Raw genomic sequence first — 17839 nt, forward strand, 5'->3', positions numbered from 1 at the left:
GATATGTAGAAGGTGCTGATAAGGATGATGAAGAAATGATGCTGTTGGCACTCCCTTTGATTCTATTCTATTGTTTGTTCATTTTTTCCCAGAGATTCGGGCTGATATAAGAAGGTGAATCCCCCCTTTGCCCTTGATAAATGCCTCCTGGTCTCCAGGGGAGAGGATGGGAGCTACTGGCCCAACCCAGGCCCTGCAGGCCGACCCGCCCCTCCCTGAGGAGCATGGTGTCGGCAGCTCCATCACGTCCTCGCTGGCCCAGGTTTCAACCCGGCCAGAGACGGCTGCTGCGGCGGGTCTCCCTAAACATGGGCCTGAGACACGCATCTCTGGTCTCCTCTGTCTGGGATGACAATGTGCCGAAGTCCCAGCAAGGAAGACACCAAAGGTACCACCTTACTCACAGCGGCTTCAGCACACAGGCATGTGTGAACACAAATGCTTCCTGGCTCCTCTACACCTCTCTGGGCTCATTGGCTGAATTCTGCTGGGCGGAGTGTAAATAATAACCACAGCCTATCCAAGTCAGAGGAGGAAGGTGGTACGGGCAGGGGAAGGTGCGGTAGGGGTGGCCAGGTGGGAGGGAAGTGAGACCTTGGAATACTTATGTGACGCAGGAGCCTGACTGGGGAAGCATCAGGGCAAAGGGATAGTCCTCCCTCCTCCCTCTCCTCCCTCCACCCCCTTTAGGATGGCTGGAAGTGGGCTGGAATCACAAGTAGACCCTGGCAGTGCTGGGGCTGCCAGAACATGGTGCATGCTGTGAATTCATGGCAAGGTAAGATACTCAGGGGGTGGGGTGTCCCTGGAGGGGGGGCAAGTTCTAGAATCTGAGGATTTACTGGACCTGCGTCCAAAAGCTGTGAAATCTGCTAAGATCTGACCTATTTACTTATTTGATGGGTAAATTTGAAGTATGTGACCTATTGCTGCACCAGAAGGTGCAAACTTTCACACCTTAGCCCCCATTCCTTCCTAGTCTTTTAAAGGAACAGCTCGGGGATGCCTTTTGGGGGCACATGCTCAGTATATCACAGGCCAGGCCTCTGCTAGGGTTAAACCTGGCCCCAGCAGGCATCTGTGTTTGTGTCTCCTGAATTCTAAGAAGTACCTGCAGCGCAACTCAAGCTGTATGAGCTTCTCCAAGGCAATAATAGCTGCTCACTACTTACAGGGGAAAACCCAGTCTGATAAGCATGGCATTCGAGCCTACTGAGCAGGTCTTTATGAGGAATTAGGGAAGCCATGCTCCCTCGCAGATGAAGCAGTGGAAGTCTGGAGGAAGGCGTGTTTACATCCTTCTTTTCTCCCAGTGCTACAGCCCTCTCCACACCTGCACTTCCTAAATGAAACACTCAGGGGTCTTGTTAAAGTGCAGCTTGTGATTCAGGGAGTCTGGGTGGGGCCTGGGAATTAGCATTCCCAACAAGCTCCCATGGGATACTGACACTGCTGGTTCATGGACCTCACCTCCAATAGCGAGGATCTCTACGACATTTCCTCATCGGCCAAAGACAAGCATCTGGTGGTACAACCTGCATTCCCTGTTGTCCTCCAATGTTTTGCCTTTATCTTTTTTCTAAAGCGTAAGTAAGGGTTATGCAATTTTGATATGCATTCGACCTACTGATTCTGGACCAGGAGGAGTAACCAAGTGACTTCAGGAGCCTCTGGATTTAGCCGAGGAATCAGTCAGGCCCGGATTGACTCGCATCCCTTTCTGTGCACGTGTGCCGGCTGCTTGCTGCACCTCACGGAGCCTCAGCCCCACGTGGGAGGTGGGTAACAGTTTCTACATCCTAAGATCGCTGAGCGTTAAGTGAGATACTGCACAGTGCCTGACACAGAGGGAGTGTTCAGTGCATGTTAGCCACTGCCATCTTTGTTTCTGTTATTATTTTCAGTGTGCATGGGCAGTGTTCATTATTATTTTCAAGGCTTCAGTATATTATTATTTCAGTGTTCGTGTCACAGATACTGATAGAGTACTATCTGTTCTGTTGAGTTGAGGCCTCATTAGAACAGCATACAAGGAAATCCCCAAGGATAAACATCTTCAAACTTGGGCAGAGGTTGCACTGACTGCACATCTCTTTTGTTAATGCCCCTGTTGCCTGCCTTGGGATGTGAGTTGTTATGGTGATGGCAGGGGAGGGCGATAACATTATAAAATGATGCACTGGGAGAAGGGACTTTTCATTTAAATGCATCTCAAAAAGAAAAAAAAAAAATCAACATTACTGAGTTGGCCTGTAGACCTCTTCAAGATTCTAAGAGACATTGTGCATAAATATATCAATATTATCTCAAGATTTTTGAAAGCGAGACTGGTTTCTATATTCTATATTGTCCTTGAACTCAAGGGGTCTTGGTTACAGTAGAGAGAGTTTCCAGGGACAAGTAGTAGAGAATCGTGATCTCTGGTCCTAAGCCTCTAGCACCCCATTCCCAGACCTGTACCCTGGACCACTTCTGACCAGTCTCCAAGCTCGCTATGCTTGTCCAAGCCAGCGTCCTCTGAGTTTGCCGTCCACTCAGCCTGGAATGCCACTGATCTCCTTTCCATCTACAGATATGCTACCCACTCTTCATAGCTCAGATGCCCAGTCACCATCACTGCCCCTTCTTAGGTACACCCAAAGCACTTTTCCTGTCAGTCCAGCCGGCTCGGCTTTGGGTTCAAGTTTGTGTTTTAAGCATCTCTTCCTACCCCTTTGCTCTTCCTTCAGTTAAAGAACAGCCCTGATCTGCAGTCAAATCCTGGAGTGGGAAAAGCAGGGTGGGGGGGAGGCATCCCTCGCTCTCTCAAGCTCAGGGAACTCGATTATGTGAAAGCCCACCCGGCACATCTCCGAGGGGACAGGAGCAGGTAAGGCAGACTTGAAGGAGGGTGCATGCACCAAAGGACCGCAGCTTCCTTTGCTCCCTCTGAAGCCAGAGGCCCTACACGCCTCTTGCGTTTTCCCTGGTGGTAAGCTCTAGGCTTGGGATATCCAGATAGAAAAGGAAAACACAAGAAGAGGTGCTCATGGCCCCATCTCACCCTCATCTACTCTTAGACTCTCCTCCCACCTGTGGGGCTCCCTCCTTCTCGCAGCGCATCCCAATTCCACCCATTCTTTGGTGGTCACTTCACATCCCACCTCCTAGGGTGGGGGGCTTCCCTCTCTGCTCCAAAAGGTTCTTCTCCCCACCTCCTCAGAACCCCAGCAGCACTCAGAGCCAGAATCTAGGGCCCTAGGAATTGCTTCTTTTCTTAACCTTTGTTTTGTGTCAACTTTTCCTCCCCCAGGTCCATGGCAAGGGCCTTGGAGGGAGGGAATTGAAAACCTCCTGCGCTACCCACTGCCTTCAGCACAGTGAGAATCTGGGGCCTGAGGGAGAGGGAGGGGGAACAGAGAGGACAGACACAGAGGCTCAGAAAGAGAGACAGAGAGAGACCAAGAGAATTAGACCATGACTGGTCAGAGATACAGAAAAGCACATGGTAACAAACAAGTAACAGGCAGAAAGAGAGAGAGAGAGGAAAAAAAATATGGAGGAAGCCCCAGAGTCTCTGCCTCAAACCCAGACTGCTGGAGCTGAGTCCTTGGGACCCGGTGCTGGGCATGAACGAGCCTCACCTGAATCCTCTGTCCAGGGAGACGCACTTTGCCTCATGCTGACAGAGGTTCATCCCGGGCACGCAGTGGTCGATCACCTCGTCGCACAGCTCACCTGGTGGGGTGGGTAGAGAACCCAGGCATCAGGGTGGGTACCGGGGGGGGGATGCCCTGGCTAGAAGTCAGGTTCATCCAGCCCCTAGCCAAGAGGTCACGGGTATCAGGAGCCCTGCATTTGCTCTTTTGGCGTCTCCTTTCTCCTGTGCCTCAGCCTCGATTTCCCTGGCAGTGACCATGGGAAGACTGCAGGACCTCACCCGGGCACGGTCACTGCACCACCATTTGGCTATTTCACTTGATTATATAGGGGCGGCGGCAGCTGAAACCACCCCTGACCTTGGGCTATGCTTATTTGTTTTTCCTTCCACACCCATTTGTGGAGCACCTCCTGTGTGGCAGCACTGCGCTGGGGACACAGCCGTGACCTGGCCCTGTCCCCCCGTCCCCCCATGGCTAGTGCGGGGGGGGGGGTGTGTATCTACAAATAAGCAGGCAATTGATTACAACACAGAGCTGTCAGCGCGATGATGGGAAAACTCGGTGGAAACCCAGAGGCTTCCTGGAGGAGGGGACAGCGCTTAGCAGCACAGCCCACCTGTTACAGGTAAGTAAGCCCCTTGGATTTTCTCAGAGAAGAAAATATGGAAAGAATGTGAAGTTCTGGTCTCTGGATACATCCCCTTTGAAATTCACAGTGTCAGAAAATGCCTAACAGGCCATAAATACCCAAGGATATAAGCCCTGAAATACTCACACCACCTGAAAGTGTGTTTTGGGAATGTGGGAGGTAAGATAGGACGGCAGGGGGGAGGTCCCTGGCAGATGCACTTCTGAGCTTTGCGCTTCCTCACATTCCACCCCCGGCAAGCCAGGTGGAGAGGGATCTAGAAGAAACAAACTTCCAGCCAGGGAAGTTCATTCAGAGGGCAAGCGTGGGCAGGAGAAGGCAGCCTGGGCCGCGGCTCCCAGGGGACGGGGCAGAGGACGGTCCTGAGGATGGCCGGGGAGTAAAAGCATGACAGGCACAGCCCCGGCGTCTGTTCTCTGTTGCGGTGAGGATACGCTGACACCCCCCCCCCCACCCCGTCCTCATTTTGCCCCGGTCTCTCAAGACCACAGAGAGCACTGTGTGCCTTCTAAGCCTCCCCTCACCTGCTGGAGACACCCAGAGAGGTGCGGTTTCCGTGGGGGGCACTTTCTGACGTTTTCTGGCACAGACAAAACCACTACGTCCCATTCTCAGGAACAAAGTACAACACACCAGAACTGCACCCCGGTCCACGGCAGACGCAGGCGGGAAACTGCCTTAATGCGTGTTTCCTCAGCTCCCTCCACCCCTGCCCATGTGCCCACCGTCGGTTCAGACCCGAACGGAGCGTGACCGCAGTGCAAGTGCCTCTGTGCCGGCTTCAAACACCACCAGGGCTCCAGGGTTCCCGAAGGAGGGGATGAACGCGAACCAAATGAACACACAGCTGAAAGGGCCCTGGGGACCTGTTCAAAGTGGGGAGGAGCTAGTGATTTGCAGGGTGGGGGGAGGAGGCGGCGGAGGGGTGGACAGGCTAGAAGAGAGAGGGCCTCTGGGAAGCCCCTCATGGCACAGTACCAGGTTTTGGGGGTTCAAGACTTTGTCCAGAGGGGGACAGGAGGTGGAGTCTTTGGAAGAAGCTAAGAAAGTGGTACCCTTCCAATGCACGGCAAGCCACGGCGTGCACACGCCAAGCCGCACTCGGGCATCAGGGGGCTCACCTGTGTAGTTTGGTGGGCACACGCACACGTAGTTGTTGATCCCGTCCACACAGGTGGCGTTGTTCTCACAGTCGTTGTCCTCGCAGTCGTCCGGGTTAATCTCACACCGCTGCCCCTCGAAGCCCAGGGGGCAGGAGCAGCTGTGGGGACGTGTGGGTGCGGAGAGGGGAGCCGGGGGTCAGGGAGAGGGGTGGGTTGGTGCGGCAGAGGGGAAGGTGGGAAATTCAATCAATCAGTCAGGTTTCTCCTCTGGATGAAAGTCCCGGGCAGCACGGTGGACCCAGGAGGTCTTGGGGTCCTAAGCAGGAAGACCCTTAGGAGCCTGAGAGGGCATTTCATCTAGCCCCCTGTCTCCGGGCGGTATTCCATCTCCCCTGGCCCTGGATGGCTACCTCGCCAAGGGGCAATTCCCATCGACCATGCCTCCTTCACCGCTCCCCCAGCTGGATGTGGTTTCCTGGGTAGAGCTTAAATTCCTCCAGCTGGCTCCTAATCAGCCTTTGGGTAGACTCTTTTGTAGACAAGGAGAGAAAGAGCAAGACGAACCCTGCCCTTTTGGTGATTCTCTACTCAAGGGCAGCCTTTTTATCTGGAGCAGGAGCAGGACATAGGTCAGGCTCTGCAACCAGGTTTCCTGGGAGTTAAATTCTGCGTCTCAGTTTCCTCAGCTGTTGACTGGTACTATTATCTACCCCCAGGGTGGCTGCAGGCATTCAATGAGATTATACAAGTAAAACGCTTAGAAGGGTACACAGCACAGCGAAAATGTTCAGAACATGTCAGCTAGATTTAGTTCTAGGCAAAACTACCCACCTCCTTAACCTTATCCTCAGGGATGCCATTTCTCCCTGTCAGGCATTCCTGCTACTTCTGAGCCCCCTCCAGCTTCTGGGGGCTGAGGGAAGGGTGGGAGGGCCCCTCTCCTGCCAACACTTTCTGGTGAGCCTGGCTTAAAACACCATAGATCAGTATGAGGCATTTTCTTAACCTGTCTCTGGTGTGTTAGACCTCTTGGATAAAAACCTCAACCCCCGTCCTCTGCCCGACCTTGGCCACATCCCCAGGATTAGGCATGCAAAGTAAGTCAGAACTGATGAAGTCAGTTCTGGGCAGCTGACAAGGGGTGAGGGGGGCTGGGAGGATGCAGGTGGGAGCCGAGCGTTTGATTAAAGAAGCGCTGCAGGGAATCTCACTCTTTCTGTGGCCCATCCCCCCTCGTCAGGGGCCAGGGACATACACCCCATCCACGAACGTGTGTTCCAGCCTCAGACCTGGAATTGCAGGCCTCTCTCCATTTCAGAGACTGCTCTGACTTGGGCGTTTAGCTAAACAACAAAACTAAACTAATAGGAAGTGGATTTTTGTGGTCCTAGAATCCTAATTAACCTCCTTCCCTCTATGGCCTGAAAACTGGGTCACATTTTCTACAAAAGGCTGGGGGAAGGGTCCTTGGGTCTGAGCTCTTGAGCTGGAGCAAAATGACTCTAAGTCCTTTTTTTTTCTCTTAGGGACCCTGGCCATTCATGAAAAAGGTCATTTCTTCAGAGCCAGACAGTGGGTAGTTTCCCAAAGATCTTAAGCCACAGTGCTGCCTATTTTCCTCAAATGAGTTACTCTGACTCTCCCCGGAGCCTTAGAACTGCGTAAACGTGGGGTGCGAGTGACTGGTCAGGGGAGCAGGGGTTGTTCACGGACTGGGCAGAGGGTGGGAAAGAGGCTAAAGTTTTTTTCTAGTCTCGCTGGAAACCTTACGGGAGGTGGGGCGGTGAGGGGGTGGAGCTATCAAGGATATCTCAAGAGCAATGTGTTAGCTGTAGGGACAGCTCTTGTTTGAGCAGAGAGACAATGTGTCAAGACTGGAGAAGCATCTGTATGAAGAGGTAGGTGATGCGTCCAGAATTCTGGAAGAGTAAGTAAGAGGTGTCATGGATTGAACTGTGTCCCCTCGAAAAGATATGTTGAAATCTTAACCCCCCCAGTACCTGAGAATGTGACCTAATTGGGAAACAGAGTCACTGCAGCTGTCATTTGTTAACTGAAGACCACATTCACCGGAGTGGGGTGGGCCCCTAATCCTATATGACTGGTGTCCTTACAAGAAGATGGCCATGTGGAGACAGACACAGGGAGCAGGCCATGTGCAGCTGAAGGTAGACATTGGAGTGATGCAGCTGCAGGCCAAGAAATGCCAGAAACTGCTAGCAGCCATCAGAAGCTAGGAAGGGGCGAGGAAGAATCCTCCCTTGCGGGTTTCAGAGGGAGCATGGCCCTGCTGACACCTTCACTCTGGGCTTCTGACTTCCAGAGCTGTGAGAGAATCCATTCTTTGGTTCCAAGCCACCCAGCCTGTGGTACTTTGTTATGGCAGCTCTAGGAAACAGATAGAGGAGGGACAAAGGAGCAAAGCCTCCGTCTGAACAGGTGGCTCTCCCTTTGCCAGCCTACCAGGTGCTGCCCCAAGGGGCAGTGCTTTCCTGCTGCTTGAGGAGCCCACACGAGCTATACCATCCCAGGGATGTGGGCCGCATTGCCTGCACCCTCCACCCCATTTTCCTAATCCTGTGGGTCTGGGCCATTTTCCTTGAAAATTAGGTCCTAAAAATATTTCCAGTTCCTTTGAAATCCTCAACAACGGAGGGTGGAGATGGGATCCTTCCGCTCACCTGCAGAGAGGGGAGCAACACAGTCGCCTGCAGGGGGCGCTCCTGTCCCTTGCCGAGGCGGGTCCCTGGGCTCGGGGGTGGAGGTGAGGGGGCACAGGGGGCGGGAGCAGAGCCACGCTCTCAGTCCTGGAGATGTGATTCCTGGCTGAGGCCAGGTGGCCACCACCGTGAGATTTCTGGGTGGTTTCTCCCCCCCACCCCACCCCCGGGGCTCTCAGCAGGTGAGAGTGCCTTGTTTGGCCTGCTCCAGGCAGGAAAACGAACTCTGCCTTGCTTTAAGAGTTGATTCTGATGGGGCGGGCTTGGCAGATGGACACGTGGGTGGCTGGGTTCCCTGAGGAGAACCCAGAGCCCAGAACCTGATTTCTTTCGCAGAACAGGCAGCAACCCTGGCCACAGGGCTTTTGATAACTGTTTGCGACCTGAGCGCTAAGACCTCCGCACACAGCTTGCCGCCAGATGCCCCTCCTTTACCGCCTGACCCACTGGCTCACTGGGGCTGCCAAACGGGCCAATTGCCACTGGTCTGCTTTGCCAGGGTAGGGCCCGGGAAACTGGACATGTGCACACAGCTGGGAGGGTGGGAAGCAGGGAGGGGCCTGAGGTTTGGCAGAGCTGCAGAAGGCCTGCTCCAAGGACAGGGATGAGAAGAACCTTAAGTGCCTTCTACGCCTTTTCTTCCTGAGCTCTTAATGCCAGGGAGGAAAGAGGTGGGGTTTAGAGACTCAGGAATGAGTGTCAGGATATGGGACCTAGAGCCAATCAATTCTGTGCCTCAGTTTCCTCATCTGTTAAATGGGGATAGTACCTACCTGTACTGGATAGGGTCCTCGTGAGGATTTAAATGAGGCTTAGAGTCACTGCCTGGCACATAACGAGCATGTAATCAATGTCACCTATTATTATTGTTTTTTTATAACACAGAAAAGAGTGGTGGAATTACCAGGCTGGCAGGTCTTTGAGCCATTATCCCATCCTACTCTGACTTTAGCCAGCAACTGTGGCTTGCCTTGGAGACCTCCTGGCTCTGGAGACGGACTACCTGAATTCAGATTCCTGTACCAACGCTTACTGTGTAACCACGGACAAATGATTTATCCCTTTGATGCCTCGACTTCCTTATCTATACAAGAGGGATAGTAGTAGCTGCCTTACGGGGAGTGAAGAGCCTTGGAGTCCTTCACATAAAGGGCCGGGCAGAGTGTGGGCACACACAGGAGGCACACAGCTGTGCTCCCTCAGCCTGCCCCAGGAGCCTGACCACGAAGACTGAGAGGAGGGAAGGCCCAAGGGCGAGGTGTTACCTGAACCCGTCGTTGTGGCTCTCGCTCAGGTGGCAGGTGCCTCCATGCAGACAGGGGTTCTGGAGGCAGGTGTTGATGGGCATAGTGCAGTCTTTGCCCTGAGGAGCAGAAGAGAGAGAGAAGCGTGTGGTTAGGGAGGCTTTCTGTGTCTGCCATGACGAAGAGACCCCTGTGGGTTCCCAGCTTCCTTTGGGATGAGGTCAGGGGGACGGCTGCACGGAGGCCGTCCCTGGGACAAGCCGGCTGTGTGACCCAGAGAAAGCCCGAGGGAGCCCTTGCCTTTGGTCACTCCACAGCGAGGAGGGGAGGAATGCTGAACTCAGGAGTTTGGGCCCCAGCTTCACTACTTCCCAGACTTCACCCGCTTCTCGCCATCCTAACCCGTAGGCTGAGAGCAGGGGCTTTGGAGCCAGGAAGACCTGGTTTCACATTCCAGCTTCACCTCTTCCTGGTTGGCTGGCTGACCTTGATCTTGTATAATAAGCCTTTTAACTTCTACAAGCCCACCTCATAGAGCTCTTACCAGAATTAAACTAGACCTTTCAATAAGGAAGTGCTTAATATTACATCTAGCACATAGTAGGCATTCTATAAATACCAGTAGATGATGTTATTACTAGCCTCACTGAGGCTGAACGGTAATCCACAACTTGTAGGATGGAGTACGGCTGAAGTGTGGTCCACAGACCTGGGCCCTATAAAGTGACAGCCCCCCGGAGAGTCATCTTTGGTGGGTCTGGACGTGGGCCCAGGTGTTGGCATTTACTCTCAAGTTCTGCAGGTGATCCTGATGTTAGGCCACACTGAGATCTCCTGTGAGGGAGAGTTTTGGGTGGGGTGGGGTGGGGCTCCTTTGGAGCAGGCCCCCCTGCAGGGGATGTCTGAGCTGAGAGGGAGCCAAGCGTATGTAGGTGGGGAAGAGCGTGCCAGGCAGAAGGAACAGCGAGGGCAAAGGCACCGTGCAGGGAGGCTGAGACAGAGACTGTGGGCATTAAGACCCAGTGTCCCTGGGAGCAGCGCAGCTCTTGGTCCTCTGCGTCCAGCTTCTCCCCTGGGACCCGTGGACCAGTGCTGCACCCAAGTCTTGGCTGGCGGTCCTCTGGAGGACCTGTGGGGTCTGGTGGCAGCAGGGAGGCATCTGCTGGGTTTGTTTCTGGGCTGTGGGCTCGGCGTGGGCGATCGCGGGAGCCCTTCCGCTGCCACACCACCTGCTCGCCATCTGCCCGAGAAAATCCTCTTCCCCGCTCTGCCGAGTACTGCCGCCTTCTCGCCATCTCCACGCCGAGCCTCAGGCCCTGTCTCCAGCAATCTGAAGGCAGGCCCGCGTCTGTCTGCTTCCCCTTCAAGCCCCGTCACAGGTAAAGGGCCCGTCAGAGGTTTCTCGGAGGGGACGTGGAGAATGCAGTTCGGGTTGGGGTCTGGTTCTATCCTAAACCAGAGCAACGTGGGATCCCTTTCAGAAAGTCCATGTGTCGATGGAAACTGCGAGGCTCCTTCTCACTCCCATTTTTGGAGCACATTTTCTGTTCCAGGCCTCACGCTAAGTTTTATGTTGCGTATAATGTTCGTAACACCCCTGCAAGATCGGTATGGCTGTTATCACCCGCATTCTCACAGAGAGGGAAGGCAGACTCGGAAAGTGAGGTGCTGTCCCCACGATCGCACAGCAGCAAGCGGACATCCAGTCCACAGCCCGCGCTGGGAACCGCGACGCTGTGCTGGGCACTCACTCTGCCCCTCTCAAAACACGGGCTCTGCAGTGAGGCCGGTCTGAATGCACGTGCTAGTCTGGCTGCTGCTACGTGCCTTGAGGGAATTACTAGTTCTCTCTGAGACTTTTCATCATCTGTAAAATGGGAATAATGATGTCTACCCCACGGACTTAACGAATGATTAGCAGTCACACTCATCTAAGGCACCTGGCAGGTAATGGTAGCTCCATAATTAAGAGCTATTCAGATAATGACCATGATGATCATGGGGCTCTGCGATAGAGCTGAATGTGGGTAATTAAAAGACTTTTGCAGGTCTTTGGTTGTTGCTAAGTAGTTCACGTGTGTGCGCATGTGCGTGCGTGTGTGTGCGTGTGTGTGTGTGTGTGATGAATGGGCCATGGATCGCAGGACTGGAGAACCCTGAGCAGGGCAGGGCAGGGACTCCATGGCCCCTGCCTGGACCAGCCTCTCTGCTCTGGGGACTCTCAAGTACCAGGGAGTCCAGGGTGATTCCTCCCCTGGGGGTGGGGGAGGGGGAGGTGTCTCCTCCAGCCCCTTATGCCACAGAGCACTGAAGTCCAGGAGGCAGAGCCTAGCCCTTGATCATGTGGTAACTGGGCCTGGAGGTGGGGATTTCTGTCACTTACATGTTCGTGAGAAAAAAAATCACCATTGTCAACACCTGGTCAATTAGTTCAGTTCAGCTCTCTTCAGCCTCATTTTGCTCAAATCCACTAGATTGGGGACGCTCCTCGGCTATCCCCCACGACCCCCTCCCCAGTGTGTGAGTGTGTGTGTGTGAGTGTGTTTGTAAAGGTTGTGGCTGGGGCTTCTAGCTTCCTTTACAGGAAACCAGCAACATACCACCTGTTCCTGATGGCCCATTCCACACCCTGGTATTAGGGACTGGCATAGATGGTAAAGTTAAAAGGCATCCATATGACAGCTGCTGAGTACTTACTGAATGTTAGGTACTGTCCTAGGTGCGCTGCATGTGTTACTGTACACTTGATTCTCACAGCAAGGCTGTGTGGCAGGTCCTAGTGTGCAGATGGGAGGCCTGAGGTGCAGCCACTGGCCATCACCACCCGGCTAGGGAATGACAAAGCCAGGGTCCACACCTGCTGCTCTGTGTAAATCCACAGCCTGAGTTTTCTCCACTGAATTAATACAAGGGAGTTTGAAGATCCAGGCGTTTGAGCATGTTTGCTTAATTTCTAGTCTTTGCCTACAATATGTATGTGTGTTTGTACACGTGTGTGTGTGTACGTAAGTGTGTGTGCAGGGGCGTGGGTCTGGGACTCCTGTGGGTGTGAGGCCTGGGGTTGGCTGCCTGAGGCAGGGAGGCTGTCCGACTGGCCTCATAGGAAGCCTTTGGCTCTCTTGTCTCAGGCTCAGGCCCATAGGTGGCACTCTGACACTGTCTACTGGAAGCACAGCTACAGCTGAGAAAGCCACCAGGGAGCCCTGTTCCCCAGCGGCAGTGTGCCCCTCAAGCTTGTCACTATACACATAAATCCCCCTGGGGACAGGACACCTGGGGATGCCAGCTCCCTCCTGCTCAGCTTGTACCAGCTGGGTGCATCAGACAGGCTGGGGACTGTCTTGAAATTCTCGACGTGCCTAGTGCCTTCAGATGGGTGCCCTGGGATGGCTGGAATCTGGGAAGCCGGGAGGGTCCTGGGGATAAGGACCCAGTCATGGCTTTGCTGACCCCAGTGACGTGCAGTGAGGGGTTCAGCTATTCAGGAAACCTCCAGGCGAAAGTGGGGCGGCTTTGGAATCATGTAGCCCTGGGTCTTAACCCAACCCTACTGCTTACAAGCTTGGGCCAGTGAGTCAAGTCCTTTCAACAGTCTGAGGCTCAGTTTCCACATCTGTAAAATGGGAATCAATAAGTCCTTCCTCACAGGGGAAAAGATGTCTAAAATGCCAAGCAGAGTGCTTGGCACATCATCCATACTTTATAGATGTTAATATGGAGGCAGGATAATGTGTTCTAGATGCTGCTGGGTGAGAAAAAAGGAGGGACGGGTTATTCTGGAATTAGCCTGGATTTCTGGGGATCTCTGTCCCAGCCCTCGTTGGCTGATCTGAGCCTGTCAACAGTGAAGGCTGGCCTTTTAATCCTCCATCCCTGTATCCTCCTCAAGCTGGAGCCAGTGCTTCCAGGGCTGGCTGTCCTGCGGGCAGGAAAGGGAGGTGGGGGGAGGACCTGGGAATCACCCTGGCAGGAGGTCAGTGTGGTGGGTTCAAGGGATGCCTCTACTTGGAGGTACTTTAACTCTCCGAGACTTAATTTCCCCATGTTCAAGAAAGAACATACAAATATTACATTTCCTCCTTATCTCACTGCATCACTGTCAAGACTATATGGGGTCCTCTACGATGCGTGTGAATGTGATACAACTGGGCAGCCCCCAGCAGTGCTGGGGAGAACGGGAGAGTTGCTGGCAAATGCTGTTTTGGAGTGACCTGTAAAGTGGACTTATCCACTGTCCGTGGAGAAGGGAGGGTCAGCAGTGAACAGTGCCCCTCCCTGGGCCGTGGATGGTAGGGGGCGGGGCCTCCTGTCATACCTTGTAGCCGTAGGGGCAGGCGCAGCGGTACTGCTCCACGGGATCCTGGCTACATGTCCCGTTGTTCTTGCACGGGCTGGAGAGGCAGGCATTGCACTTGGCCACAATGTTGATGTCCACTGGCCCTGGACAGCAAAACCAGAGCGTTGGTGGCAGGTCCCCAAGTAGGCTCACTGTCACACCCCCCTCCCCCTCTGCTCTGGCCCCTCCCTCAGTCAGCTACCAGCCCCTCCCACCTCTGTCCAGAGGGCAGCTGGCCCTCCGCAGCCAGCACATCCAGTGCAGCTAGAGTGCCATTAATTCAGCCATCATCCAGAGAGGAAAAAATCACAGCGGGACATCATTCAGAAGCACTTCTCAGTCAAATCAATTACTGTAATTAGCCTGATCTGATTTTGGTGCTAATCTGCAAACAATGCACCATAATTAGAAACCCCTTGTGTATCTCTTTATGTTCGGGGAGCTCTGGGCCCAGGCTCCATTTGGACCTCCCGTTTTTCCTTCCCCAGACACCCCTCCTCATGGAATAGTCTGTGCAGGGCTAAGGAGGGCACAGTGCCTGGGCCAAAGGCACACATCACATAGGAAGTCCTCCTTGTAGAACCCTTGAGTCGGCAGGAAGAAGTAAGAAATGGGCCCGGAAGACACAGCAACGATGCTGATGAGGGAGGGTCAACTGGGCTCAGGTACACTTTGCATCCATTACAGTTTCAACTGTGTCCTGCTCTCCTCGGCCATCAGGGCTGGAGGGAGGGAGGCCACATCCCTACACAGAGCTTTGTTAACAGGGGCTGTGCTACTGCTGCAGCCAGTGTTGGCAAAGCCCTGGATAATCAGGCCCTATTTCATGTCAGGACTTTAAATGATCCCAGGATGACAGTCATCAGTGTGGAGATTGGGCTGAGATTGACGGCAGGGTGAGTCTGACCATTTGTGGGTGGGGTGAACAGAATGGGCTGATTGAGAACCAATGCCAGCTGGCTCAACTCTGGCTTCACCGAAGAACAGAGACGTCGTCTGTTCCAGGGAGACTATGTGTTCCAGGGACACTATGAAGTTTTAGAGGTAAAGTATATCTGTAAACCAGAATAAACATTGAGGCCTTAGGAGATGAGCAAAGGACATTAACAGGCAAATGTGCAGTACAAGCGGAAAGTAAAGTTTTGGAAAAAAAAATAGTTCCCGGGCTTCCCTGGTGGCGCAGCGGTTGAGAATCTGCCTGCCAATGTGGGGGACACGGGTTCGAGCCCTGGTCTGGGAGGATCCCACATGCCGCGGAGCAACTGGGCCCGTGAGTCACAACTACTGAGCCTGCGCATCTGGAGCCTGTGCTCCGCAACAAGAGAGGCCGCGATAGTGAGAGGCCCGCGCACCGCGATGAAGAGTGGCCCCTGCTTGCCGCAACTAGAGAAAGCCCTCGCACAGAGACGAAGACACAACACAGCTAAAAATAAATAAATAAATAAATAAATTTATAAAAAAAAAAAATAGTTCCCCCAATAATCAAAAACAAACATGAGGGGATATAATATTTTACCTATTGAATTAGCAATGAATACAAAATGAGATAAAATAATGCAAGGGTCTGATGAAAAACGCACTCAAACGATGCTACTGGGATTGAAAATTGGTCACAACCCTTTCTGGAAATCAATTTGGCATTAAGTGTGAAAACCTTAGTAATGACCATACACTTTGGCTCAGTAATTTCTGTTCTCTGAATCTTATTTAAGGACATAATTTTAAACAGAGAAAGACATTTATGCAGCCATGGTAAGAAAATAAATGGAAATACTCTGAAAGTTCAAAACCAGGAACTGGTTAAAGAAGTTATGATGGAGTGTTACAGCTTGGTGGTTGAGACTATCCACTCTGGAATCAGAAAGACCTGGAATTCTCTTAACTGTGTGATCTTGAGAAGTCATCTAACCTCAGTAAGCCTCGGTTTTCTCATTTTTAAAAGTAAGAACAATACTAAAGTAGACCCCACAGAGGTGCTGGGGAATTAAATAAATGACTCCATGGAAAGTGAGAATTAAATGAAATAATACATGAAAAAGTGCTTAACATAATGCCTGCCACATAATAAGAACCCAGTAGTAGTTTGTTATCATAATAATCATGCAGTCAAATCAAAATCTCATGTGCCCAAAATGTGCTGTAGTAAAACGGGAAAATGCTTATGCTTTAAGATTGTTGGGTAAAAAATGCAGGTTAAAGATTTTCTCAACTATGCAAAAGTACACAGAGTAAGAGGTCAACGAGGAATATGTAGAAATGGCAGCAGAGGGGCTTAGGGGAGCGAATGACAAGTGGACCCTTAGATGCAGGTCCACATCAGTTTCAGCATCTGAGTCTTTGTGTGGCCAATGGAAGAACAGGGCAACGGTTTTAGAAGTCACACCTGTTGAGATGCCTAGCTCTGACAGGCTGCTGGGGACGCAGCAGACCCTGCAGGGGGCGGGGAGGGGTGGAGGGGTGAGTCAGCACCTACCTTTGCACTGGAAGCGGTGGGTGGGTGTGGTGAGCAGGAGTCGGTCAGCCATGGGCTCGGGGCTACTGCAGCGGGCGATGCCAGGCTCCTTGTAGCCGGCCTTCACCCACTCCGACAGCCAACGCAGGCTGCAGTCGCAGTGGAGTGGGTTGGTTCCCAGTGCCCTACGAGGCAGAGCAGGAAGTCAGGCTCCCCCCGCCCAGCTTAGCCCATAGGCCCCGTAGTCTTGGTCCTCTGGAAAAGCAGAATTTTCAGACTTTGGCTAGATTGGGGGTGTCTGACAGGAGGACCAGCAGAGACTTCACTGGGGTGAAGTCAGGAACTCCAGACTGTACCTCCAATCCCTGCAGATGTTTCAACCCCACCCAAGCCCCTCCCATCCCTAAGGCTTTGCTCTCACCTACCCTGGTAAGATTCCATCCTCAACTCACCCCCAATCACAGCCCCTCCAGGAGGCTTCCTGGACCTCTGGCCATTGATTATCTGGCTCTCTTGCCCCACTAAAGGTTGCGCTGGAGGATGTACTCTGCAGAGAGGGTTTTGATACCCAGCAACCTAGGAAGCAGCTTCAGACCACTGAAGGAGCTCAGAACATGCCACCCCCAAATATGCTGCTTTGTCTATTGACTATCTTGAGCTGAAGGCACTTGAGAAACAGCAGATGCTGTTTCTAGCTAAAAGCAGGTCATATTTCCTATGAGAAAGGTACCCTCCCTGGGCCAGGAAGAGAAGGGAGTCGATACCAAAATGGATCTGTGCAAACAAACCTACTAAAATAACGCCGATCTTCCATCAGTTTCTGCGTGATTTCCTAGTCCCGGTCCCATGATTTACCGCCCCTAGTCCAAGCTCCTCTGTCGTGTCAGAGCCCCACGCTTCATCATTCTTTGTGTAAAAATGGTATATAAGCTTTGGGGCCCAATGGCTTCTTTGGGTTTTCATTCTCCTTTGGAAGACTCCCACATAACACATAAAAATATTAAATACATTTGTATGCTTTTCTCCTGTTAATCTGTCTTATGTTGGGCCGGCCACAGAGCCTAAGAGAGTAGAAGGAAGGTTCTCCTCCCAGGCACCACTCAGCTTACAAGTGCAGGGGAGGGAAATGGTATCATCCAGTGCAGACACCTCCAAAGTGCTGTTTGAGGAAGAAAATACGAAAACTTCTGCTGATTTTTAACCATAGCCTTTAACATTTCTATTTTTTGAATGTTTTATAATATGCATACATAATATATCAGTGTTGTATATGTGCACAATACAAAAATAATTAAATATACAGACAGCAGGTATACAAACTCAAGCATTTTCACTGGCAGAGGTACGTAATACCTAATATTTATGGGTCTCAGTCTCCCCTGTGTAAAGTGGGAGGGGACTACCTGATGCCGAGTGCAGAAAGAATATGTGCTTTGGCGTCAAGGCAAACCTGGATTTGAACCAGGTCTCTGCCACCTACTAGCTGTTCAACCCTTGGACCAGTTCTTCAGCCTTTCTTAACTTCAGTTTCATCATGTCTAATAAGGAGATAAAAATGCCTTACTGCTGTAAGAAATATATGAGATAATTCCTCTAAAGTGTTGAGCATGTAGTAAGAGTTTTATGTTCGTTCTCATTAAATATTTACATTGCTTACATAATTATGTCTTTGAAGGCATCCGAAGCAGAGAACA

General features: G+C 52.2%; 1 protein-coding gene across 2 annotated transcripts in view; it reads right to left on the bottom strand.

Moving 5' to 3' along the window:
- SLIT3 (slit guidance ligand 3) overlaps positions 1–17839 on the bottom strand; it is a 619464-nt gene that overhangs the window by 42112 nt on the left and 559513 nt on the right. For both annotated transcript variants that reach the window (XM_082378749.1, XM_082378748.1), the window contains exons 25-29: positions 16167–16330; positions 13673–13797; positions 9379–9476; positions 5412–5551; positions 3624–3717 (exon numbers count right to left, since the gene is read on the bottom strand). In XM_082378749.1, coding sequence (XP_082234875.1) covers positions 3624–3717; positions 5412–5551; positions 9379–9476; positions 13673–13797; positions 16167–16330 — 621 coding nt within the window. The remainder of the gene's footprint in view (positions 1–3623; positions 3718–5411; positions 5552–9378; positions 9477–13672; positions 13798–16166; positions 16331–17839) is intronic.

This window comes from Balaenoptera borealis, assembly GCF_965194805.1.
Source record: "Balaenoptera borealis genome assembly, chromosome: 2".
Taxonomy (NCBI): Eukaryota; Metazoa; Chordata; class Mammalia; order Artiodactyla; family Balaenopteridae; genus Balaenoptera; species Balaenoptera borealis.